Source organism: Mesoplodon densirostris, chromosome X, assembly GCF_025265405.1.
Source record: "Mesoplodon densirostris isolate mMesDen1 chromosome X, mMesDen1 primary haplotype, whole genome shotgun sequence".
In the NCBI taxonomy this organism is placed as follows: Eukaryota; Metazoa; Chordata; class Mammalia; order Artiodactyla; family Ziphiidae; genus Mesoplodon; species Mesoplodon densirostris.
The window spans coordinates 65,951,155-65,976,823 of NC_082681.1; the positions used below are offsets into that span (position 1 = coordinate 65,951,155).

The 25,669-nt window shown below is 37.4% G+C and overlaps 1 protein-coding gene across 2 annotated transcripts in view; it reads left to right on the plus strand.

Moving 5' to 3' along the window:
- The window catches only part of CHM (CHM Rab escort protein), a 184,096-nt gene that overhangs the window by 55,571 nt on the left and 102,856 nt on the right, over positions 1-25,669 (plus strand). For both annotated transcript variants that reach the window (XM_060087621.1, XM_060087622.1), the window contains exons 5-7: positions 12,446-12,833; positions 23,972-24,088; positions 24,608-24,728. In XM_060087621.1, the coding sequence (XP_059943604.1) occupies positions 12,446-12,833; positions 23,972-24,088; positions 24,608-24,728 (626 nt within the window). The remainder of the gene's footprint in view (positions 1-12,445; positions 12,834-23,971; positions 24,089-24,607; positions 24,729-25,669) is intronic.

The window sequence follows — 25,669 nt, forward strand, 5'->3', positions numbered from 1 at the left end:
CTTTGTATGTTAAAATCATAGTAGTGTTTTAGAACTCAAAGCCCTCGAGAGCTTATAATTCAGCCACATTCATTTACAAATGGCAAATGTGTTTTTATACTTTTCAGATACTTTAAAATTAATAAAATTGAGTTATTATTCTGAAGTGTTCTCCAAAGTTTGAATTATTTTTTTAAGAAAAAAATTTTTTTTAACCACAGTATAAAGTTTTAAATTTGAGGGATGATAAGTCCTTTTTGATAAACAGAATTTTGCTTGCTGAGGAATTAAGTGGAATTTGGGGAGTTTTCTGGTGTCTTTATAACTTCTAGTTAGGTATTAAATTCAATGTTGGCAGAACTCCAAAAAATATTTTAGTTGTCGTTAATGGAAAGTAAGGAAACAATAGTGTTTCTATTGCATGTGTTTTCCATGGTGCTAGGAATTTCACCAGATTATGATGTTGAGAATAGTAAAACTTAATAGCTTATGCATGTAGAACAAATTCACAAAGAATAACTCCTTTCCTTAAACTTATACCCTTAATTAAGTATTTGGACTTATATTTTCCAGATTGTCCAGTACTGGTTAATGCATTTCATTCACTCTAGAAAGCTCCCTTTCTCAGAATATAATAGAGAGCCACTGACCAGATAGTAGCTGTGCTCACTTTCCATGGTGTCATCATCATGCTCTGTAATAAGAGAAATTGCCATATTCTGTCTTACCTGTAAAGTATAATTAATTATCCTGCCATTTCTTAGTTTAATCTTTAGACGTGGAACTTTTGGCTGAAAGTTGTCACCTTAGATCCCTCATGGAACACACTTTGGTTTACTGGTTTGCAAAATAATGCAAGTGAATGCAAAGCATGAACAATTCTGTAGAAAATATACAAATCACATTTCATATTATTGCTCTTCATTTTTAATGTTGCTTAATGGCAGTGGTGCTCCTTTGTGGTTATGTGGCCAGAGAGCTTTCAACATGTGATTAAAAACCTAAGAACACATGTTTTGAGTTGCCTATTGACCTGTGGGAAATTTAACAATATCTTAGGTTTGATTAATATCTTATGTTTGATTAACCTTTTGGAGTTCATGAAAAATACTCTTCATATATGTTAGCTAATTTATCTTACAAAAGCCTCATGAAAGTTAAGGCAGATGAATGGTCTCCCATTTCGTAGATGGAGAATCTGAAAGGTTAAGTGACTTGCCTAATATCTGCTAAGTAATACACCCAGGACTAGAATTTTCCCACTACCGTTTCCTAGATCTGAAAATTGTTTTGACATTAATGATATCATCCTTTTTTCATTATATTTAATTGAAATTACTAGATTATAACAGTAACAATGGTATTTTATTTCTTAACATTTAAAATAAGTTATTCTTTCCTTGTAACCTCTCTTATTGTAGTGTTTTTTGTGTTAATTTCAATGAGGCACTTTTTGTTCACTGCCCACAAACTTTTTTTTAAATTATTTCTTTTATTTTTTTATTTTTTTAAAACTCTTTATTGGAGTATAATTGCTTTACAATGGTGTGTTAGTTTCTGTTTTATAACAAAGTGAATCAGTTATACACATATATATGTCCCCATATCTCTTTCCTCTTGCATCTCCCTCCTTCCTACCCTCCCTATCCCACCCCTGTAGGTGGTCACAAAGCACTGAGCTGATCCTCCTGTGCTATGCAGCTGCTTCCCACTAGCTATCTGTTTTACGTTTGGTAGTGTATATATGTCCATGCCACTCTCTCACCTTGTCCCAGCTTACCCTTACCCCTCCCGATATCCTCAAGTGCATTCTCTAGTAGGTCTGTGTCTTAATTCCCATCTTGCCCCTAAAGTTTTTCAGGACCATTTTTTTTACATTCCATATATATGTGCTAGCATACAGTATTTATTTTTCTCTTTCTGACTTACTTCACTCTGTATGACAGACTCTAGGTCCATCCACCCCACTACAAATAACTCAATTTCGTTTCTTTTCATGGCTGAGTAATATTCCATTCTATATATGTGCCACATCTTCTTTATGCATTCATCTGTTGATGGACACTTAGGTTGCTTCCATGTCCTGGCTATTGTAAATAGAGCTGCAGTGAACATTTTGGTACATGACTCTTTTTGAATCATGGTTTTCTCAGGGTATATACCCAGTAGTGGGATTGCTGGGTCATATGGTAGCTCTATTTTTAGTTTTTTAAGGAACCTCCATACTGTTCTCCATAGTGGCTGTATCACTTTACATTCCCAACAACAGTGTGAGAGGGTTCCCTTTTCTCCACACCCTCTCCAGCAATTATGGTTTGTAGATTTTTTGATGATGGCCATTCTGACCAGTGTGAGATGATATCTCATTGTAGTTTTGATTTGCATTTCTCTAATGATTAATGATGTTGAGCATTCCTTCATGTGTTTGTTGGCAATCTGCATATCTTCTTTGGAGTAATGTCTATTTAGGTCTTCAGCCCATTTTTGGAATGGGTTATTTGTTTGTTTTTTCACACACATACACTGTATTTTATTTTTACAAGAGATAAATAAACTGACACCAAGCATTGTAAATGGATGACCACAACTAAAGAAATAATGATTGCAATTACCAAACATGAAACATACTCATACTATGTCATACTATTGACATTCAGTCCAGTAATCCTCTGATGGAACAGCTCCTTTACTTTGCAGTGAAAACTGATTTGTATATTTTTTGCCGCTGAGTCCTTGTGGGATTTTTAAAAATTCAAACAGAAAGTCACAAAAATTATAATCATCCTCATCAGTTCACTCAGTCCCATGTAATTAATTCTTTTTTTATCTTGATCTTTTGTTAGCACTTTTATGAATTCATCAGTTTTCCATTAGAGTTCTGAAAATGCTTATTCTTGCAGTTCAGCAGTATAGTCAGTTACCAGAAACCTGTACTTGTCAGAGTCTTTTCCATGAATTCCTTGAAGAGGAAACCCATTTATAGGAACATTTTTGCAAAAGGATCACAGTACACCCAGAACTGTCTGTAAATGGCAAAAGACTTAAAAATGACCACGGTTAAAGATTTGATGAAAGTTCATAATAATGCAACTGACAAGGAAATTTAGTTATTTCTGTGATACACATTATAAAGTAATAACTAGAATTATGACTTATGATACCAGAACATATAAGATTTCTAGAAATTTCATGTAATGTCTGAAACATTTATATTAACATATTTCCATACAGATAACCCAAAGAAAGTTTAGTATTAGTTGTTTTTTGTTTGTTTGTTTTTTTGTACTGCAGGTTCTTATTAGGCATCATTTTTATACACATCAGTGTATATATGTCAATCCCAATCGCCCAATTCAGCACACCACCATCGCTACCCCACCGCAGTTTTCCCCCCTTGGTGTCCATACGTTTGTTCTCTACATCTGTGTCTCAACTTCTGCCCTGAAAACCGTTTCATCTGTACCATTTTTCTAGGTTCCACATACACGCGTTAACATACAATATATGTTTTTCTCTTTCTGACTTACTTCACTCTGTATGATAGTCTCTAGAACCATCCATGTCTCAACAAACAGTGCAGTTTCATTCCTTTTATGGCTGAGTAATATTCCATTGTATATATGTGCCACAACTTCTTTATCCATTTGTCTGTCGATGGGCATTTAGGTTGCTTCCGTGACCTGGCTATTGTAAATAGTGCTGCAGTGAACATTGGGGTGCATGTGTCTTTTGGAATTATGGTTTTCACTGGGTATATGCCCAGTAGTGGGATTGCTGGATCATATGGTAATTCTAATTTTAGCTTTTTAGGAACGTCCATACTGTTCTCCATAGTGGTCGCATCAATTTACATTCCGACCAACAGTGCAAGAGGGTTCCCTTTTCTCCACACCCTCTCCAGCATTTGTTGTTTGTAGATTTTCTGATGATGCCCATTCTAACTGGTGTGAGGTGATACCTCATTGTAGTTTTGATTTGCATTTCTCTAGTAATTAGTGATGTTGAACACCTTTTCACATGCTTCTTGGCCATCTATATGTCTTCTTTGGAGAAAGGTCTGTTTAGGTCTTCTGCCCAATTTTGGATTGGATTGTTTGTTTCTTTAATATTGAGTTGCATGAGCTGCTTGTAAATTTTGGAGATTAATCCTTTGTTACTTGTTTCAGTTGCAAATATTTTCACCCATTCTGAGGGTTGTCTTTTCGTCTTGTTTATGGCTTCCTTTGCTGTGCAAAAGCTTTTAAGTTTCATTCAGTCCCATTTATTTATTTTTGTTTTTATTTCCATTTCCCTAGGAGGTGGGTAAAAAGGATCTTGCTGTGATTTATGTCATAGAGTGTTCTGCCTATGTTTTCCTCTAAGAGCTTGATAGTGTCTGGCCTTATATTTAGGTCTATAATCCATTTTGAGTTTATTTTTGTGTATGGTGTTAGGAAGTGTTCTAATTTCATTCTTTTACACGTAGCTGTCCAGTTTTCCCAGCACCACTTATTGAAGAGGCTGTCTTTCCTCCACTGTGTATTCTTGCCTCCTTTATCAAAGATAAGGTGACCGTAAGTGCATAGGTTTATCTCTGGGCTTTCTACCCTGTTCCATTGATCTATATTTCTGTTTTTGTGCCAGTACCATACTGTCCTGATTACTGGAGCTTTGTAGTATAGTCTAAAATCAGGGAGCCTGATTTCTCCAGCTCCGTTTTCCTTTCTCAAGATTGCTTTGGCTATTCGGGATCTTTTGTGTTTCTATACAAATTGGGAGATATTTTGTTCTAGTTCTGTGAAAAATGCCATTGGTAGTTTGATAGGGATTGCATTGAATCTTTAGATTGCTTTGTGTAGTAGAATCATTTTCACAATGTTGATTCTTCCAATCGAAGAACATGGTATATCTCTCCATCTATTTGTATCATCTTTAATTTCTCTCATCAGTGTCTTATAATTTTCTGCATACAGGTCTTTTGTCTCCTTATGTAGATTTATTCCTAGATATTTTATTCTTTTTGTTGCATTGGTAAATGGGAGTGTTTTCTTAATTTCACTTTTGGATTTTTCATCATTAGTGTATAGAAATGCCAGAGATTTCTGTGCATTAATTTTGTATCCTGCGGCTTTACCAAATTCATTGATTAGTAGTTTTCTGATAGCATCTTTAGGATTCTCTTTGTATAGTATCATGTCATCTGCAAACAGGGACAGCTTTACTTCTTCTTTGTCAATTTGGATTCCTTTTATTTCTTTTTCTTCTGTGATTGCTGCTGCTAAAACTTCAAAAACTATGTTGAATAAGAGTAGTGAGAGTGGGCAACCTTCTCTTGTTCCTGGTCTTAGTGGAAATGGTTTCAGTTTTTCACCATTGAGGACGATGTTGATAGTGCATTTGAAATATATGGTGTTTATTTTGTTGAGGGAAGTTCCCTCTGTGCCTACGTTCAGGAGGGTTTTTATCATAAATGGGTGTTGAATTTTGTCAAAAGCTTTTTCTGCATCTATTGAGATGATCATATGGCTTTTCTCCTTCAATTTGTTAATATGGTGTACCACATTGATTGATTTGCGTGTATTGAAGAATCCTTGCATTCCTGGGAATAACCCCACTTGATCATGGTGTATGCTCCTTTTAATGTGCTGTTGGATTCTGTTTGCTAGTATTTTGTTGAGGATTTTTTCATTTATATTCATCAGTGATATTGGCCTGTAATTTTCTTTCTTTGTGACATCTTTCTGGTTTTGGTATCAGGGTGATGGGGGCCTCATAGAATGAGTTTGGGAGTGTTCCTCCCTCTGCTATATTTTGGAAGAGTTTGAGAAGGATAGGTGTTAGCTCTTCTGTAAATATTTGATAGAATTCGCCTGTGAAGCCATCTGGTCCTGGGCTTTTGTTTGTTTTAAGATTTTTTTTTTTTTTTTTTTTTTTTTTTTTTTTTGCTGTATGCGGGCCTCTCACTGCTGTGGCCTCTCCCGTTGCGGAGCACAGGCTCCGGACACACAGGCTCCGCGGCCATGGCTCGCGGGCCCAGCCGCTCCACGGCATGTGGGATCTTCCGGGATCGGGGCACGAACCCGTGTCCCCTGCATCGGCAGGCAGACTCTCAACCACTGCGCCACCAGGGAAGCCCTGTTTTAAGATTTTTAATCACAGTTTCAATTTCAGTGTTTGTGATTGGTCTGTTCATATTTTCTGTTTCTTCCTGGTTCAGTCTTGGCAGGTTGTGCATTTGTAAGCATTTGTCCATTTCTTCCAGGTTGTCCATTTTATTGGCATATAGCTGCTTGTAGTAATCTCTCATGATCCTTTGTATTTCTGCAGTGTCAGTTGTTACTTCTCCTTTTTCATTTCTAATTCTATTGATTTCAGGCTTCTCCCTTTTTTCCTTGATGAGTCTGGCTAATGGTTTATCAAGTTTGTTTATGTTCTCAACAGACTAGCTTTTAGTTTTATTAATCTTTGCTACCATTTCTTTCATTTCGTTTTCATTTATTTCTGATCTTTATGATTTATTTCCTTCTGCTAACTTTGGGGTTTTTTTGTTCCTCTTTCTCTAATTGCTTTAGGTGTAAGTTTAGGTTGTTTATTTGAGATGTTTCTTATTTCTTAAGGTAGGATCGTATTGCTATAAACGCCCCTCTTAGAGCTGCTTTTGGTGCATCCAATAAGTTTTGAGTCCTCATGTTTTCATTGTCATTTGTTTCTAGATATTTTTTGATTTCCTCTTTGAATTCTTCAGTGATCACTTGGTTATTAAGTAGTGTATTGTTTAGCCTCGATGTGTTTGTATTTTTTACAGTTTTTTTTTTCCTGTAACTGATATCTAGTCTTATAGCATTGTGGTCGGAAAAGATACTTGATATGATTTCAACTTTCTTAAATTTACCAAGGCTTGATTTGTGACCCAAGATATGATCTATCCTGGAGAATGTTCCATGAGCACTTGAGAGGAATGTGTATTGTGTTGTTTTGGGATGGAATGTCCTCTAATTATCAATTCAGTCCATCTTGTTTAATGTATCATTTAAAGCTTGTGTTTCCTTATTTGTTTTCATTTTGGATGATCTGTCCAGTGGTGGAAGTGGGGTGTTAAAGTCCCCTACTATGATTGTGTTATTGTCGATTTCCCCTTTTATGGCTGTTAGTATTTGCCTTATGTATTGAGGTGCTCCTATGTTGGGTGCATAAATATTTACAATTGTTGTATCTTCTTCTTGGGTTGAACCCTTGATCCTTATGTAGTGTCCTTCTTTGTCTCTTGTAATAGTCTTTGTTTTAAAGTCTATTTTGTCTGATATGTGAATTGCTACTCCAGCTTTCTTTTGATTTCCATTTACATTGAATATCTTTTTCCATCCCCTCATTTTCAGTCTGTATGTGTTTGTAGGTCTGAAATTGGTCTCTTGTAGACAGCATATATACGGGTCTTGTTTTTAGATCCATTCAGCCAGTCTAAGCCTTTTGGTTGGAGCATTTAATCCATTTACATTTAAGGTAAATATCAATGTGTATGTTCCTATTACCATTTTCTTAATTGTTTTGGGTTTGTTATTGTAGGCATTTTCCATGTGTTTCCTGTCTAGAGAAGTTCCTTTAGCATTTGTTGTAAAGCTGGTTTGGTAGTGCTGAATTCTCTTAGCTTTTGCTTGTTTGTAAAGGTTTTAATTTCTCCATCAAAAGTGAATGAGATCCTTGCTGGGTAGAGTAATCTTGGTTCTAGGTTTTTCTCCTTCATCACTGTAAATATGTCCTGCCACTCCCTTCTGGCTTGCAGAGTTTCTACTTAAAGATCAGCTGTTAACCTTATGGGGATTCCCTTGTGTGTTATTTGTTGTTTTTCCCTTGCTGTTTTTAATATTTTTTCTTTATATTCAATTTTTAATAGTTTGATTAAATTGTGTCTTCGTGTGTTTCTCCTTGGCTTTACCCTGTATGGGGTTCTCTGTGCTTCCTGCACTTGATTAACTATTTCCTTTCCCATATTAGTGAAGTTTTCAACTGTAATCTCTTCAAATATTTTCTCAGTCCCTTTCTTTTTGTCTTCTTCTTCTGGGACCCCTATAATTTGAATGTTGGTCCATTTAATGTTGTCCCAGAGGTCTCTGAGACTGTCCTCAATTCTTTTCATGCTTTTTTCTTTATTCTGCTCTGCAGTAGTTATTTCCACTCTTTTATCTTCCAGGTCACTTATCCGTTCTTATGCCTTAGTTATTCTGCTATTGATCCCTTCTAGAGAATTTTTAATTTCATTTATTGTGTTGTTCATCACTGTTTGTTTGCTATTTAGTTCTTCTAGTTCCTTGTTAAACGTTTGTTGTATTTTTTCGTTTCTATTTCCAAGATTTTGGATCATCTTTACTATCATTATTCTGAATTCTTTTTCATGTAGACTGCCTATTTCCTCTTCATTTGTTAGGTCTGGTGGGTTTTTACCTTGCTCCTTCATCTGCTGTGTGTTTTTCTGTCTTCTTCTTTTGCTTATCTTCCTGTGTCTGGGGTCTCCTTTTCACAGGCTTCAGGTTCATGGTTCCCGTTGTTTATTGGTATGTCCCCAGTGGCTAAGGTTGGTTCAGTGGGTTGTGTAGGCTTCCTGGTGGAGGGGACTGGTGCCTGTGTTCTGGTGGAGGAAGGTGGATCTTGTCTTTCTGGTGGGCAGGTCCACATCTGGTGGTGTTTTTTGGTGTGTCTGTGGCCTTATTATTATTTTAGGCAGCCTCTCTGCTAATGGATGGGGTTGTGTTCCTGTCTTGCTAGTTGTTTGGCATAGGGTGTTCAGCAGTGGAGCTTGCTGGTCGTTGAGTGGAGCTGGCTTGGCGTTGAGGTGGAGGTGTCTGGGAGATTTTCTCCTTTTGATATTACATGGAGCTAGGAGTTCTCTTGTGGACTAGTGTCCTGAACTTGGCTCTCCCACCTCAGAGGCACAGCCTTGACGCTTGGCTGGAGCACCAAGAGTCTGTCATCCACACGGCTCAGAATAAAAGGGAGAAAAAAAAAAGAAAGAGGAGGATAAAATAAAGTACAATAAAATATAATAAAGTCATTAAAAAATAATAATTATTAAAAAAACATTTTTAAGTAATAAAAAAAAGGAAAGAAAGAATGAAGAGAGCAACCAAACCAAAAAACAAATCCACCAGTGATAACAAGTGCTGAAAACTATCCTAAAAAAAAACCCCCAAAAAACCAAAAAAAAAAAAAAAAACGGATGGACAGAACCCTAGGACAAATCGTAGAAGACAAGCTATACAGACAAAGATCATGCCAGAAGCATGCAGATACACACTCACAAGAAGAGAAAAAGGGAAAAAATATATATATATTGTTGGTCCCAAAGTACACCTCCTCAATTTTGGATAATTCGTTGTCTGTTCAGGTATTCTACAGATGCAGGGTACATCACATTGATTGTGGAGATTTAATCCGCTGTTCCTGAGGCTGCTGGGAGAATTTTCCCTTTCTCTACTTTGTTCTCACAGCTCCCAGGATTCAGCTTTGGATTTGGCCCCACCTTTGCGTGTAGGTCGCCTGAGGGCATCTGTTCTTAGCTCAGAAAGGACGGGGTTAAATGAGCAGCTGATTCGGGGGCTCTGGCTCATTCAGGCGTTGGGGGGAGGGAGGGGTACGGAGTTTGGGTCGAGCCTGTGGCAGCAGAAGCTGGCATGACGTTGCACGAGCCTGAGGTGCGTCGTGTGTTCTCCCAGGGAAGTTGTCCCTGGATCACGGGACCCTGGCAGTAGCGGGTTGCACAGTCTCCCGGGAGGGGAGGTGGGGATAGTGACCTGTGCTCGCACACAGGCTTCTTGGTGGCGGCAGCAGCAGCCTTAGCATCTCATGCCCGTCTTTGGGGTCCGTGCTGATAGCAGCAGCTCGCGCCTGTCTCTGGAGCTCCTTTAAGTGGCGCTCTTATTCCCCTCTCCTCCCGCGCTAGGAAACAAAGAGGCAAGAAAAAGTCTCTTGCCTCTTCGGCAGCTCCAGACGTTTCCCCGGACTCCCTCCCAGCTAGCTGTGACATGGTAGCCCCCTTCAGGATGTATTCACGCAGCCAGCCCCAGTCCTCTCCCTGGGATCCGACCTCTGACCTCTGAAGCCCGAGCCTCATCTCCCAGCCCCGCCCGCCCCGGCGGGTGAGCAGACAAGCCTCTCGGGCTGGTGAGTGCTGGTCAGTACCGATCCTCTGTGCGGGAATCTCTCCACTTTGCCCTCCACACCCCTGTTGCAGCGCTCTCCTCTGTGGCTCCGAAGCTTCCCCCCTCCACCACCCGCAATGTCCACCCGTGGAGGGGCTTCCTAGTGTGTGGAAACCTTTCCTCCTTCACAGCTCCCTCCCACTGGTGCAGGTCCCATCCCTATTCTTTTGTCTCTGTTTTTTCTTTTTTCTTTTGCCCTACCCAGCTACGTGGGGAGTTTCTTGCCTTTGGGGAGGTCTGAGGTCTTCTGCCAGTGTTCAGTAGGTGTTCTCTAGGAGTTGTTCCACATATAGATGTAGTTCTGATGTATTTGTGGGGAGGAAGGTGATCTCCACGTCTTCCTCTTCTACCATCTTGAAGCTCCTCCCCACAAACTTTTGAATGTAAAGTTTATTGTTTTTTCCTGGCCTAGTTTTTTTGTGTTTTCTATAATACAAATGTTTATTTCATATTTAAATATATATATATTTATAAATATGTATTTATAAATTTTTATATAAATATATATTTATACTTCCATCTTTTGCATGTATAAACCATTTATTTATCACGTATTTATTAAATACCACGTCTATAGAGCAATGCAGTAAGTGTTGTGAGGGGCACTCAAGGCAAGGTGATAGGGTCTTCCCTCAAGGAAATTAAAGTCTAGTTGAAGATAAAGTATATATGGGACAGCCAAAAGGCTATTAAAAAGGAACTGATAAATAAATGCAAGGTAAACTGCATGTGTGTACTATGGGGCATGGAGTAACAGAATGATGACTGTGGTTGGGTTAAGGAAGACTTGTTGGAAGTGAAATTTAAACTTTTTCTTAAAATGTGTCAAATGGTGAGGTATGTGATTATGTTTGGGGATGAGGGAATTGTGATATTACAGGAAGTGGGAAGAATAGCCCAGAAGAAGCAATTAACATGGGCCAAATCATGGAGATTTGAGTTGATAAATTAGGAGTTAGAGATGCCATTTCAGAAAGTAGGAGAAATGAGACAAGGAAGATAGTTGATAAAGAAGGTGATTTGGTTTAGAGACTGGAAGAGGAAGATTTTTCGGGGTAGGGTTGAGATTCAATATGAGAAAGAACTGCTGTTAGTTCTTGAGCAATCAATTAGCAGATGTTTACTTCCCACAGCCTGTCATGTACAAGGCATTTTTAGTGTTGAGCAGTAGGGCAAATCAGTGGAAACGTAGGTTCTGTGGAGGATAAAACATCATGGAGAGATACATGATGCAGACACACTGAACGGGAGCCTGTTGTGTCAATCAAGGCAATAATGGACTGAGAATGTTAATTCTAGTAGTAACTTTGGAAGTGGCACTTTCAGTAAAGTAATAGACACTAGCAATAAAACAAAATACAGCAGGAAAGAATTTAGAAAGATCCTGTTTGATACCACATTGTGATAAGCCAACTTACACTTTCATGGCAGTTTTTTCTAGCTCTGTCACACCACAGTAATAATCTTTGAATAATAATCTTTGCTCAACAGTAATTACCACTGTTGAGCATTTACTGTGTGCCAGGCACTGTGTCAGGTTCTTTGCACGTGATACTTTATTTAATCTCCAGAACAACCTTGTGAGGTAGGTGGCATTATCCCTATGTTATAGATGGATAATTTAGGTCAGAGAGGATAAAAAACTTGTCTACGTTCACAGAATTATCTAGTCCTAGGGTGAGGCTTTGAACCTCGATCTGTTTATTCTGAAGGATGTACTTGTAAGCACTGTTTTGATTTGTTTCTAAAATACAATTCCCGTCTGCCTTAAATTCTCAAAAATATACATGTGATTAACATATACAGAGTACTATTTATAAAATAGGTAATCAACAAGGACCTACTGTATAGCACAGGGAACTCAATATTCTGTAATAACCTATATGGGAAAAAAATCGGAAAAAGAATGGATATATGTATATGTATAACTGAATCCCTTTGCTGTATACCTGAAACTAATGCAATATTGTAAATCAACTATACCCCAATATAAAATAAAAATTATATTTAAAAAATAAGAATCTGCTTTTCACCAAAAAAAATACACACACATATGGCATGGCCTGCTAAACCCTGAAATCTTTATGTATATTTTTCACATCTTAAGTACATTTCATATTGTATTGAAACCTTAACAGATGAATGTTAAATGTGTGTGTCACATAAAGCAAAACATCCAAGATAAAAGAGGTAAAGAAATAAAAATTGCCATTGAAAGTTAAAATAATACAAAAAGGTAGCCAAGTATAATTATCAAAAGCCTGGTGTGGATTATTATTATAATTTCTCATTAGTCAGGATTTGCATGAAGATGTCGAAGAAGCTGGTGCACTGCAGAAAAATCACGCTTCTGTGACATCTGCGAACTCCACAGAAGCTGCAGATTCTGCCTGCCTGCCTACAGAAGATAAGTCATTAAGTACTGCAAGCTGTGAAATACCCACAGAACAAACTCCAAGCAATGATCCAGAGAGTGCCCTAGAAGTAAATGATTTTGAAGTGACAGGGGAGAAAGAAAACGATTGTGATGATAAAACTTCTGTGCCCTCAACTTCAGAAAAGGAAACAAGTGAAAATGTGCCTATGGCCGAAGACACTGCAGAGCAACCAAAGAAAAATAGGATTACTTACTCGCAAATTATTAAAGAAGGCAGGAGATTTAATATTGATTTGGTATCAAAGGTAAGTACCAGTTTTACCCATCTTTTCATAGAATAATACTAAATTTTAATTGATTGAAAATAGCATCTGGGTCCATAAACCCAATTTTAATAATTTTATTCTCTGAAATGTAGAACATTTACTTTATAAAGAGATGTTATCTGAAGTTTATAGTTCCATTAAAATATTCTTTAAACATAGTGAAAAACGCATTAAGAATGCTCAGTACTATATCAAGGATTCTTCTGTATTGGAACACATATTCCACCCTAATATTCTCCTCCTACTGCATGGGCACTATGAATTCTACCAAGAAAAAAGTCTAATGAACCTAATTACAGATCCATGTTATTTATAGTCAATCCATTAAATGAACTTTTGTTTAGCCCTTCTTTATATAGTAACTATTTTAACATCTGTATGATGATGAACATTTTGAAAAGAACAATGCATTTTTGAAAATTATTGGTTCAGGTGTGAGGACTTTGGAGGATAATTTAATAGTAGCGGGGGCAGGGAGATTGGGAAGAATGCTATTTACTTCAGTTATTTTTCTATCCTTAACTCTAATGTTAGGTCAGTATGACTTCAGAAGAGGTCCCTGAGTCTTAGGAGGGTATAGTGTTGTACTGGGTTTATAGGAAGCAAGGCTAATTTAGTGCAAAAAATAGAAAACCAGTAACATAAAAGGTAATGGCCTTAAAGGGTTACAATACAGGGCTGGTGAAAGTAGAAAGAAACAGACCAAATACCGTAAGTTGAGGGCAAATGAGAAATTGAAAAGAAGTAGGAGAGGGTGGTGAATAACATCAAAGTTGCCTCAAAACTAGGCTTTTCTATTTAATGTGCTCTCCTGAAGTTCCAGGTTATAAAGAGAGGGACTAATGCTCCTCACATTTTGCTGATCCAATCACACATCCTCATACTGCTGATCTCTTTGAACCTGATGCCTGAAAATATGAATATCTTTTTACTACTCATAGTTTCTTTCTGACATAGCTCTCTGTGCCTGATTCTGCCTTGGTCTGAGTTGGCTACTGCCTTGGTCCTACCTCATATTTCTGTACCGTATCTTCCACCTACTTTGATCCTGCCATCCTTTGGAATCTAGCATTCTTTCCAAGTTACCTTGGCTATTAATTTCTGGGTGGAAGTTTAATCATAGCTCACTAATAGTCTTCCTCTTCTCATGAGCAGGAAAGAATTTAAAAAAACAAAAAACAATAAATAAGACAAAACACTGAAGTAGTCAAGTAACAAATAGGTTTTGTTCTGAAATTTTCATTTTGAATTAGTTACGTGGAATTTGTAATGCTTAATTGAAAGAAACGGTGATATAAATGGTGGTTAAGAATCAAGACTACTTCATAAAAGTCTCTAACCTTTATGTTAGCTGAAATATAGTATAAATCTTGCAAAGGGAAATGGTAGAAGAAGTGCTGTTAGAATTTTTGGAATTATTGTAGGAAATGATTCAGTTGTATAAGAAAATGTGTGCTGGTTGTGGTGCAGGGGGAGATAGTTTAATTAGATGCTGAGATATTTGAGGAGACTCTGAAGGAGATTTCTGGGTATTTTCACGAGTTTGAACAGTTAATAATAGTGGTTCTCTTAGGGTAAATTAAAAACAAACACATCTAGAGGAGTTAAGGCAGTTGTATTTTGTCCTGCATAGGTTTCATGGGTTCACATGTTTAAAAAATAACTAATAATGATTTACTGTACTCATCCTACAAAAGCAGGGGTAGCTAAAGAATGTATAACCATAGCAATACAAGAGGTTTATTATAATTTTTTTAAAAGTCAGTCATTTAATGAACATTTATTGAGTACTTACTGTGTGGAAAGCAGTATATTCCATGATACTGGGTGAATCAGTTACTCCTGGGAAATTCCATCTGTTGTAATAATTGCAGTTATTACATCTGAGTGTAAGGTGATCGATAAATATCTATCTGAAGCCCTACCTCTTTCCTAAAGTCCAATTTGATATCGCCAAACTATTTGACATTTCTACATGCATTCCATTTCAGAGTCATCATGATAAAACTGACATGTATTGTGGTGCTTTACAGTTTACAAAACTCATCCCTGTATACAGCCTTTTAAAAAGAAATCTTATAGCTCAGGCTAGGTTAGTTAAGTAAAATATAGTACTATACTGCTTAGACTTATAGATAAGATGATCAAAGAAGAAGTTCTTACAAATAAAACTAATTTCTAAGAAAGTCCATACCCTTAATAATTATGAAACCAACCTGCCAAGTGAGGCAAGAGTTGTTAATTATTTAATTTTGTTGCCATTATTATAATCAAATTGAAGTATTCTTTAGCCTCTCACCACTGTGAAATTGCTATGGTAGGTCACTTACATAATGATGGAAAATAAGCTTAGGTTTAAATATGGTACATAATGATTTCTAAGCTTCAGACAAAAGGTTATGTAGTTTTTATTGAAATGTGTTTTCACTCTTCAGTGGTATCTTAAATGCTTTATTTTTAAAGCTGGCATTAAATCTTAAGGTTTATTAGATCTTAAAATACATTCTGTGTTTGATATATTAATATTTGTAAAATTATTATGATAGTGAGGGATCATTGAATCTTGAGTATTTGTGTTTTTAAACAAATAAGGTATTTGAAGTGAATTTTTTATTATAATTATAGAATTAAGACTTGGCAATATATTCTTAAAAGCATGAGCTATATGAGTTGTGTAGTGTATTAGGCTGAAGGTAACGAAGTAACATGGCATATTTAGTCAGGGTAATTGATTTTTTTAGAAAAGCAGTGTCAGTTGTGTTTCTTCTGCACAATGTTAGCCTAATATAATAGTTTAAAAATTTACCTAACTGATACTGATTTACAGAATGTCTGTACTGAACCTCTTGCATACACAGACTAATGGTTTTTTGTTTCGTTTTGGTTTGGGTTTTTTTGGCTGGTTATGCTCTGTATAGGTTTTTTTTTTAACATCTTTATTGGAGTATAATTGCTTTACAATGTTGTGTTAGTTTCTGCTGTATGACAAAGTGAATCAGCTATATGTATACATATATCCCCATATGCCTTCCCTTTTGTGTCTCCGTCCCACCCTCCCTATCCCACCCCTCTAGGTGGTCACAGAGCACAGAGCTAATCTCCCTGTGCTATGTAGCTGCTTCCCACTAGCTATCTATTTTACATTTGGTAGTGTATATATGTCATTGCTACTCTGTCACTTTGCCCGAGCTTACTCTTTCCCCTCTCTGTGTCTTCAAGTCCATTTTCTATGTCTGCATATTTATTCCTGTCCTGCCCCTAGGATCATCATAATCATTGTTTTCCTTTTTCTTTTTTTTTTACAGTCCATATATACGTGTGAGCATACGGTATTTATTTTTCTCTCTCTGACTTACTTCACTCTGTATGACAGACTCTAGGTCCATCCACCTCACTACAAATAACTCAATTTCTTTCTTTTCATGGCTGAGTAATATTCCATTGTATATATGTGCCACATCTTTATCCATTCATCTGTTAATGGACACCTAGGTTGCTTCCATGTCCTAGCTATTTTAAATAGTGCTGCAATAAACATTGTGGTACATGACTCTTTTTGAATTATGATTTTCGCAGGATATATACCCAGTAGTGGTATTGCTGGGTCATATAGTACTTCTATTTTTAGTTTTTAAGGAACCTCCATACTGTTCTCCATAGTGGCTGTATCAATTTACATTCCCACCAACAGTGCAAGAGGGTTCCCTTTTCTCCACACCCTCTCCAGCATTTATTCTTTGTAGATTTTTTGATGATGGCCATTCTGACCAGTGTGAGGTGAAACCTCATTGTAGTTTTGACTTGCATTTCTTAAATGATTAATGATGTTGAGCATTCTTTCATGTGTTTGTTGGCAGTCTGTATATCTTCTGTGGAGAAATGTCTATTTAGATCTTCTGCCCAATTTTGGATTGGGCTGTTTGATTTTGTGATATTGAGCTGCGTGAGCTGCTTATATACTTTGGGGATCAATCCTTTGTCAGTTGCTTTGTTTGCAAATAGTTTTTCCGATTCTGACGGTTGTCTTTTGGTTTTGTTTATGGTTTCCTTTGCTGGGCAAAAGCTTTTAAGTTTCATTAGGTCCCATTTCTTTATTTTTGTTTTTATTTCTATTTCTCTAGGAGGTGGGTCAAAAAGGGTCTTGCTGTGATTAATGTCAAAGAGTGTTCTGCCTAAGTTTTCCTCTAAGAGTTTTATAGTGTCTGGCCTTTACATTTTGGTCTGTAATCCATTTTAGTTTATTTTTGTGTATGGTGTTAGGAAGTGTTCTAATTTCATTCTCTTACATGTAGCTGTCCAGTTTTCCCAGCACCACTTATTGCAGAGGCTAATTTTTCTCCATTATATATTCTTGCCTCCTTTATCAAATGTAAGTTGACCATAGGTGTGTGAGTTTATCTGTGGGCTTTCTCTCCTGTTCCATTGATGCATATTTCTGTTTTTGCCAGTACCATACTGTCTTGATGACTGTAGCTTTGTAGTATAGTCTGAAGTTGAGGAGCCTGATTCCTCCAGCTCCATTTTTCTTTCTCAAGATTGCTTTGGCTATTCGGGGTCTTTGTGTTTCCCCACAAATTGTGAAATTTTTTTTTCTGGTTCTGTGAAAAATGCCATTGGTAGTTTGATGGGGATTGCACTGAATCTGTAGATTGATTTGGGTAGTAGAGTCATTTTCACAGTGTTGATTCTTCCAATCCAAGAACATGGTATATCTCTCCATCTGTTTGTATCATTTTTCATTTCTCTCATCAGTGTCTTATAGTTTTCTGCATGAAGGTCTTTTATCTCCTTCTGGAGGTTTATTCCTAGGTATTTTATTCTTTTGTTGCAATGGTAAATGGTAGTGTTTTCTTAATTTCTCTTTCACGTTTTTTATCATTTGTGTATTGGAATGCAAGAGATTTCTGTGTGTTAAATTTGTATCCTGCTACTTTACCAAATTCATTGATTAGCTCTAGTAGTTTTCTGTTAGCATCTTTCGGATTCTTTATGTGTAGTATCATGTCTTCTGAAAACAGTGACAGCTTATTTCTTCTTTTCCAATTTGGATTCCTTTTATTTCTTTTTCTTCTCTGATTGCTGCTGCTAAAACTTCCAAAACTATGTTGAATAATAGTGGCAAAAGTGGGCAACCTTGTCTTGTTCCTGATCTTAGTGGAAGTGGTTTCAGTTTTTCACCATTGAGGACGATGTTGGCTGTGCGGTTGTCATATATGGCCTTTAATATGTTGAGGTAAGTTCCCTCTATGCTTACTATTTGAAGAGTTTTTATCGTAAATGGGTGTTGAATTTTGTCAAAAGCTTTTTCTGCATCTATTGAGATGGTCATGGTTTTTCTCCATCAGTTTGTTAATATGGTGTATCACATTGCTTGATTTGTGTATATTGAAGAATACTTGCATTCCTGGGATAAACCCCACTTGATGATATTGTATGATCCTTTTAATGTGCTGTTGGATTCTGTGTGCTAGTATTTTGCTGAGGATTTTTGCTTCTATGTTCATCAGTGATTTTGGCCTGTAGTTTTATTTTTTTGTGAAATCTTTGTCTGGTTTTGGTGTCTGGGTGATGATGGCCTCGTAGAATGAGTTTGGGAGTGTTCCTCCCTCTGCTATATTTTGGAAGAGTTTGAGAAGGATAGGTGTTAGCTCTTCTGTAAATGTTTGATATAATTTGCCTGTGAAGCCAACTCGTCCTGGGCTTTGGTTTGTTAGAAAATTTTTAATCACAGTTTCAATTTCATTGCTTGTGATTGGTCTGTTTATATTTTGTATTTCTTCCTGTTTCAGTCTCAGAAGGTTGTGATTTTCTAAGAATTTGTCCATTTCTTCCAGGTTGTCCATTTTATTGGCATATAGTTGCTTGTAGTAATCCTTCATGATTCTTTGTATTTCAGCAGGGTCAGTTGTTACTTCTCCTTTTTCATTTCTAATTCTGTTGATTAGAGTATTCTTTGTTTTCTCTTGATGACTCTGGCTATTGGTTTATCAATTTTGTTTATCTTCTGGAAGTACCAGCTTTTAGTTTTATTGATCTTTGTTATTGTTTCCTTCATTTCTTTTTCATTTATTTCTGATCTGTTCTTTATGATTTCTTTCCTTCTGCTAATTTTGGGTATTTTTTGTTCTTCTTTCTCTAATTGCTTTAGGTATAAGGTTAGGTTGTTTATTTGAGATGTTTCTTCTTTCTTGAGGTAGAATTGTATTGCTATAAACTTCCCTCTTAGAACTGCTTTTGTTGCCTCCCATATGTTTTGGGTCCTTGTGTTTTCATTGTCATTTGTTTCTAGATTTTTTTTATTTCTTCAGTGATTTCTGGGTTATTTAGTAGCGTATTGTTCAGCCTCCATGTGTTTGTATTTTTTAAAGTGTTTTCCTGTAATTGATATCTAGTCTCATAGCATTGTCATCACAAAAGATACTTGATACAATTTCAATTATCTTAAATTTACCAAGGCTTCACATGTAACCCCAGATATGATCTATCCTCGAGAATGTTCCATGAGCATTTGAGAAGAAGGTGTGTTCTGTTTGGGTTTTTTTTTTGCTGTATGTAGGCCTCTCACTGTTTTGGCCTCTCCCGTTGCAGAGCACAGGCTCTGGTCACGCAGGATCAGTGGCCATGGCTCACGGGCCTACCGCTCCGTGGCATGTGGGATCTTCCAGACCGGGGCACGAACCCGTGTCCCTGGCATTGGCAGGCAGACTCTCAACCACTGTGCCACCAGGGAAGCCCTATACTTTTGTTTTTTGATGGAATGTTCTATAAATATAAATTAAGTCCATCTTGTCTAATGTATCATTTAAAGCTTGTGTTTCCTTATTTTTCATTTTGGTTGATCTGTCTGTCCATTGGTGAAAGTGGGATGTCAAAGTCCTGTAGTATTTGGGTTACTGTTGATTTCCCCTTTTATGCCCATTAGCATTTACCTTATTTATTGAGGTGCTCCTATGTTGGGTGCATAAATATTTACAATTGTTATATCTTCTTCTTGGATTGATCCCTTGATCATTCTGTAGTGTCTTTCTTTGGCTCCTGTAATAGTCTTTATTTTAAAGTCTATTTTGTGTGATACGAGAATTGCTGCTCCAGCTTTCTTTTGATTTCCATTTGCATGGAATATCTTTTTCCATCCTATCACTTTCAGCCTGTATGTGTCCCTAGGTCTGAAGTGGGTCTCTTGTAGCCAGCATATATATGGGCCTTGTTTTTGTATCCATTCAGCCAGTCTGTGTCTTTTGGTTGTAGCGTTTAATCCATTTACATTTAAGGTAGTTATCAATTTGTATGTTCCTATTACCATTTTCTTAATTGTTTGGGGTTTGTTTTTGTAGGTCTTTGCCTTTTCTTGTGTTTCCTGCCTAGAGAAGTTCCTTTAGCATTTGTTGTAAATCTGGGTTGGTGGAGCTGAATTCTCTTAGCTTTTGCTTGTCTGTAAAGATTTTAATTTCTCCATCGAATCTGAATGAGATCCTTGCTGGGTAGAGTAATCTTGTTTGTAGGTTTCTCCCTTTCATCTCTTTAAATATGTCCTGCCACTCCCTTCTGGCTTGCAGAGTTTCTGATGAAAGATCAGCTGTTAACCTTATGGGATTCCCTTGTATGTTATTTGTGGCTTTTGCCTTGTTGCTTTTAATATGTTTTCTTTGTACTTAGTTTTTTATAGTTTGATTAATATGTGGCTTGGCATGTTTCTCTTTGGATTTATCCTGTATGGGACTCTCTGTGCTTCCTGGACTTGTTTGACTATTTCCTTTCCCATATTAGGTAAGTTTTCAACTATAATCTCTTCAAATATTTTCTCATTTCCTTTCTTTTTCTCTTCCTCTGAGACCCCTGTAGTCGAACGTTAGTGCATTTAGTGTTGTCCCAGAGGTCTCTGAGACTGGCCTCAATTCTTTTCATTCTTTTTTCTTTATTCTGCACTGTGGTAGTTGTTTCCACTAGTTTATCTTCCAGGTCACTTATCTGTTTTTCTCTGTCAGTTATTCTGTTATTGATTCCTTCTAGAGAATTTTTAATTTCATTTATTGCATTGTTCATCATTCTTCTTCTGCTCTTTAGTTCTTCTAGTACCTTGTTAAACGTTTCTTGTATTTTTTCCATTCTATTTCCAAGATTTTGGATCATATTTACCGTCATTACTCTGAATTCTTTTTCAGGTAAACTGCCTATTTCCTCTTCATTTGTTTGGTCTGGTGGGTTTTTACCTTGCTCCTTCATTTGCTGTATATTTCTCTGTCTTTCCATTTTGCTTAACTTACTGTGTTTGGGGTCTCCTTTTTGTAGGCTGCAGGTTTGTAGTTCCTGTTTTTTTTGGTGTCTGCCCCCAGTGGGTAAGGTTGGTTCAGTGGCTTGTGTAGGCTTCCTGGTGGAGGAGACTGGTGCCTGTGTTGTGATGGTTGGGGCTGCATCTAGTCTTTCTGCTGGGCAGGGCTGCATGCCATGGTGTGTTTTGGGTGTCTTTGAACTTGGTATGATTTTAGGCAGCCTCTCTGCTAATACGTGGTGTTGTGTTCACTTCTTCCTAGTTGTTTGGCATGCGACATCCAGCACTGGAGCTTGATGGCTGTTGGGTGGAGCTGGGTCTTAGCATTGAGATGGAGGTCTCTGGGAGAGCTCTCGCTGATTGACATTACGTGGGGCCTATAGGTCTCTGGTAGTCCAGTGTCCTGAACTCGGCTCTACCACCTCAGAGGCTCAGACCTGACACCAGGCCCGAGCACCAAGACCCTGTCAGCCACACAGCTTAGTAGAAAAGGGAGAAACAAAGAAAGAAAAAAAATTAATAAAATAAAATTATTAAAATTTAAGAAATATTTAAAGTAAAAGAAGAGAGCAACTAAACTAATAAACAAATCCATGAATGGTAACAAGCTCAAAACCTATGCTAAGATAAACTTAAACGTCAGAAACAAGTCAATTGCAGACAGCAAATCCCAAGTCTGCAGTTCTCCCAAAGTCCACCACCTCAGATTTGCGTTGATTCCTTGTCTATTCCGGTATTCCACAGATGCAGGGTACCTCAAGTTGATTGTGGGGGTTTAATCTGCTGCTCCTGAGTCTGCAAGGAGAAAATTCTCTTTCTCTTCTTCATTTGTACAGCTCCTGTGGTTCAGCTTTTGTTTTGGCCTCACCTCTTAGTGTAGGTTGCCCTCAGGCTTCTGTTCCCACCCAGACAGGATGGGGTTAAAGCATTGGCTGATTACGGGCCTCTTCCTCACTCAGGCAGGAGGGAAGGAGGGGTAAGGTAGTTACAATTGGAATGCCGGAGGAGCCTGCTGCAGCAGAGGCCAGAGTGCGGTTGCAACAGCCTGAGGCGTGCCCTGTGTTCTGCTGGGGGAGTTGTCCCTGGATCACAGGACCCTGGCAGTGGTGGGCTGCACAGGCTCGCGGGGTGATGCATCAGCGTGTGGATAGTGACCTGTGCTTGCACACAGGATTCTTGGTGGCTACAGCAGCAGTGTTACCATTTCGTGCTCATCTCTTGTGTCTGAGCTGGTAGCCGGAGCTCATGCCCATCTCTGGAGCTCTTTTAAGCCGTGCTCTGCTTTCTTTGGGCAGACAGGGAAGGAATCCCCTCTCCTCGCGCTCCCCGAAACAATGGTCTCTTGCCTCTTTGACAGGCCCAGAGTTTTTCCCGGACTCCCTCCCGTCTAGCTGTGGCGCACTAGCCCCCTTCAGGCTGTGTTCATGCATCCAACCCCAGTCCTCTCCGTGAGCCCGAGCCTCAGCTCCCAGCCCCGCCCACCCCGGCGGGTGAGCAGACAAGCCTCTTTGGCTGGTGAGTGCTGGTCGGCACTGATCCTCTGTGTGGGAATCTCTCCACTTTGCCCTCTGCACCCCTGTTGCTGCGCTCTCTTCCGTGGCTCTGAAGCTTCCCCCCTGCCCACTCCCCATCTCCACCAGTGAAGGGGCTTCCTAGTGTGTGGAAGCTTTTCCTCCTTCACAGCTCCCTCCCAGAGGTGCAGGTCCCATCCCCATTCTTTTGTGTCTGTTTTTTTCTTTTTTCTCTTGCCCTACCAAGGTACGTGGGGATTTTCTTGCCTTTTGGGAGTTCTGAAGACTTCTGCCAACGTTCAGAGGTGTTCTGTAGGAGCTGTTCCTCATGTAGATGTATTTCTGATGTATTTTTGGGGAGGAAGGTTATTTCCACATCTTACTTCTCTGCCATCTTGAAGGTCCCACCCCCAAAGTAATGGTTTTGATTGATTATTTAAATTTCCTTTTTTTGTAGTTAAGCTGTTTTTTTCTTTTTCTTCCTTATTTCAGAAGTAATATTTACATTTTTAATATTTATCGCATTATAGGTACTTAAAGGTATCTCAGTGTAGGAAGTAGTGAAATCTGTTGCATTTATCCCTTTGGTTAAATTCAAAACATGCTAAATAATACTTTTGAAATTGTTTTTGTCTCTCTGAAGTTGGTTATGAGATATATTGAAAGATTAAATCAGTCTCACATGCGTGCTAGCAATAACCATCATCCTCACTTCTTGAGAAAGACGTATCATATAAATCTAGACTGCTAGGATTACAGAGACCGTATAATTTGACTCTTTGGGTGGACATGCGTAGCCAGTCTTTTTCTTTTTTAGTTTATGAGGAGGTCCAGCAGGCTGGTTTCTTCTTAATAACCACCTGGCCTTATGTAAAGCTATAGTCTTTTATCCAAAACGCTTGGGACTTGGTGTGTTGTTATTTGAATTAAAAAAAAAAACATATTTTAGAAAGTAATACAGTATATATGCTGGCTGATATTTTATATATGATGTAACATTCTTAGCAGAGTCTGAAGAGTCACTCTATAATTAAACATATTAATATTTCTGCAGTGAGTTGTATGAATATTCACATTAACTGGGACAAGTGGATGGAAGAGCCTTGTATCAGTTTGGGTCAGTTATGAAAAAACTTTGGATTCCAGAATTTTTTGAATTTCAGATAATCAGTGGTGAACCTATAATAAATTGTGTTATGTATTATAATATTAATAGGTATAATGCCTTTTACAAATAATTTAAAATATAACAAAATTATATGTCTTTATTTAGTGTTTATCAGTTTTTCCACTATTTCACCTTTTATTTCATTCTCTAAAATATTTTCTTTGTACAGCTGTTGTATTCTCGAGGATTGCTAATTGATCTTCTAATCAAATCTAATGTTAGTCGATATGCAGAGTTCAAAAACATTACCAGGATTCTTGCATTTCGAGAAGGAAGAGTGGAACAGGTACTGTGCTGAGCAAGTATTGTAACTGGGTATGATTTTGAGTTACTGTGTTTTATTTGGGAAGGATAAGCAAATGAGACTGTTATTTTCCTGGTAAAGCAGCAAAATCCAATCCTGCATGGTGATTAACAACTGTAAATAGTAAGAGATTTCCAATTAAAATGTCTAATGTTAATTTTCTCATGATTTATTCTGCAGCTTGATGTTGGTGTTGAGAAAGTGTTAATTTCAGACAACGTTGCTAGATTTGAGCTGTCATTTGTTCCCAGTTAGGGGTGACATGCTGGTGGCCTTTTAATGGCATAAAGAGCAACTTGGCAGGATTAAGTAAGAGAGCTCACAAGTTAATTAGCTCTGAAGTCAACAGAGATGCCATAAGAACTGATGGAAAGTAACATGAAACAGCCTGATTAGAAAGGAAATAATAATCTTGTTATACTTAAAGGGAAAGAAAATGTCATTTGGAATACTTGTATCACTAGGAAGCAGTTTCTTAACTTTTAAAATCATGTTTTTCAGGTTCCTTGCTCCAGAGCAGATGTCTTTAATAGCAAACAACTTACTATGGTAGAAAAGCGAATGCTAATGAAGTTTCTCACATTTTGTATGGAGTATGAGGAACATCCTGATGAATATAAAGGTATTGTTTTTCATTAAATTTGTTTCCTTACATTATTTGAGATTTCTTATTATTTTAATATGCTTGCTCTGATTTAATGAGCCACTCACTATGCTTTTAGAATATTTTTACTTTGCACTGTCCAATAGGTTAGCCTCTAGCAAAATGTAGCTATTTAAATTTAAATTAATTAAAATAAAATAAAATTTAAAATTTGTTCCTCAGTCTCACTAACCACACTTCGAGTGCTCAGTGGCCACACGTGGCTAGTGGCTACTATGGCTACAGTGCAGCTGTAGAACATTTTTATCATGACAGCAATTCTGTGCTGGGTGTTCATTTTTATTCATTAATTAAACACTGCTGTCAACTGGTTCTTCATAGATGATACTACCTTTTCATTATCCATTAATTTTTTAATCATTTCTTTAAATTGAAGTATAGTTAATTTACAATGTTATGTTAGTTTCAAGAGTACAGCAAAGTGATTCAGTTATATTTATATTATATATATATATCCTTTTCATATTCTTTTCTGTTATAGTTTATTGCAAGATATTGAATATATTTCCCTGTGCTGTACAGTAGGTCCTTGTTGTTTATCTGTTTTACATACAGTGGTGTGTATATGTTACTCTCCCACACCCCCATCCATTAATTTTTTAATCAGTCATTTAAAAATCTGTATGTTTTTTCATTTTTCCAGGATCACTTTTGCTTGGAATGTTGAATTATTTATTTTGATTGATTAAAAACAAGCTAGATAGTATGGGGGTGGGAAACCCTTGGATTAGGCAAAGATATGGATGGTTTCTAGTCTTGGCTTTGACCCATCTCACTGTGTGATCTGGGACCAGTTACTTCAGAGTTTGTTGAAAGTTGAATACACCACTTTAATATCAGAGCTTTACACTTAAAGTGCATTGAGCTGGAAGAGTTATCCAAAATAGGAATATACTGAC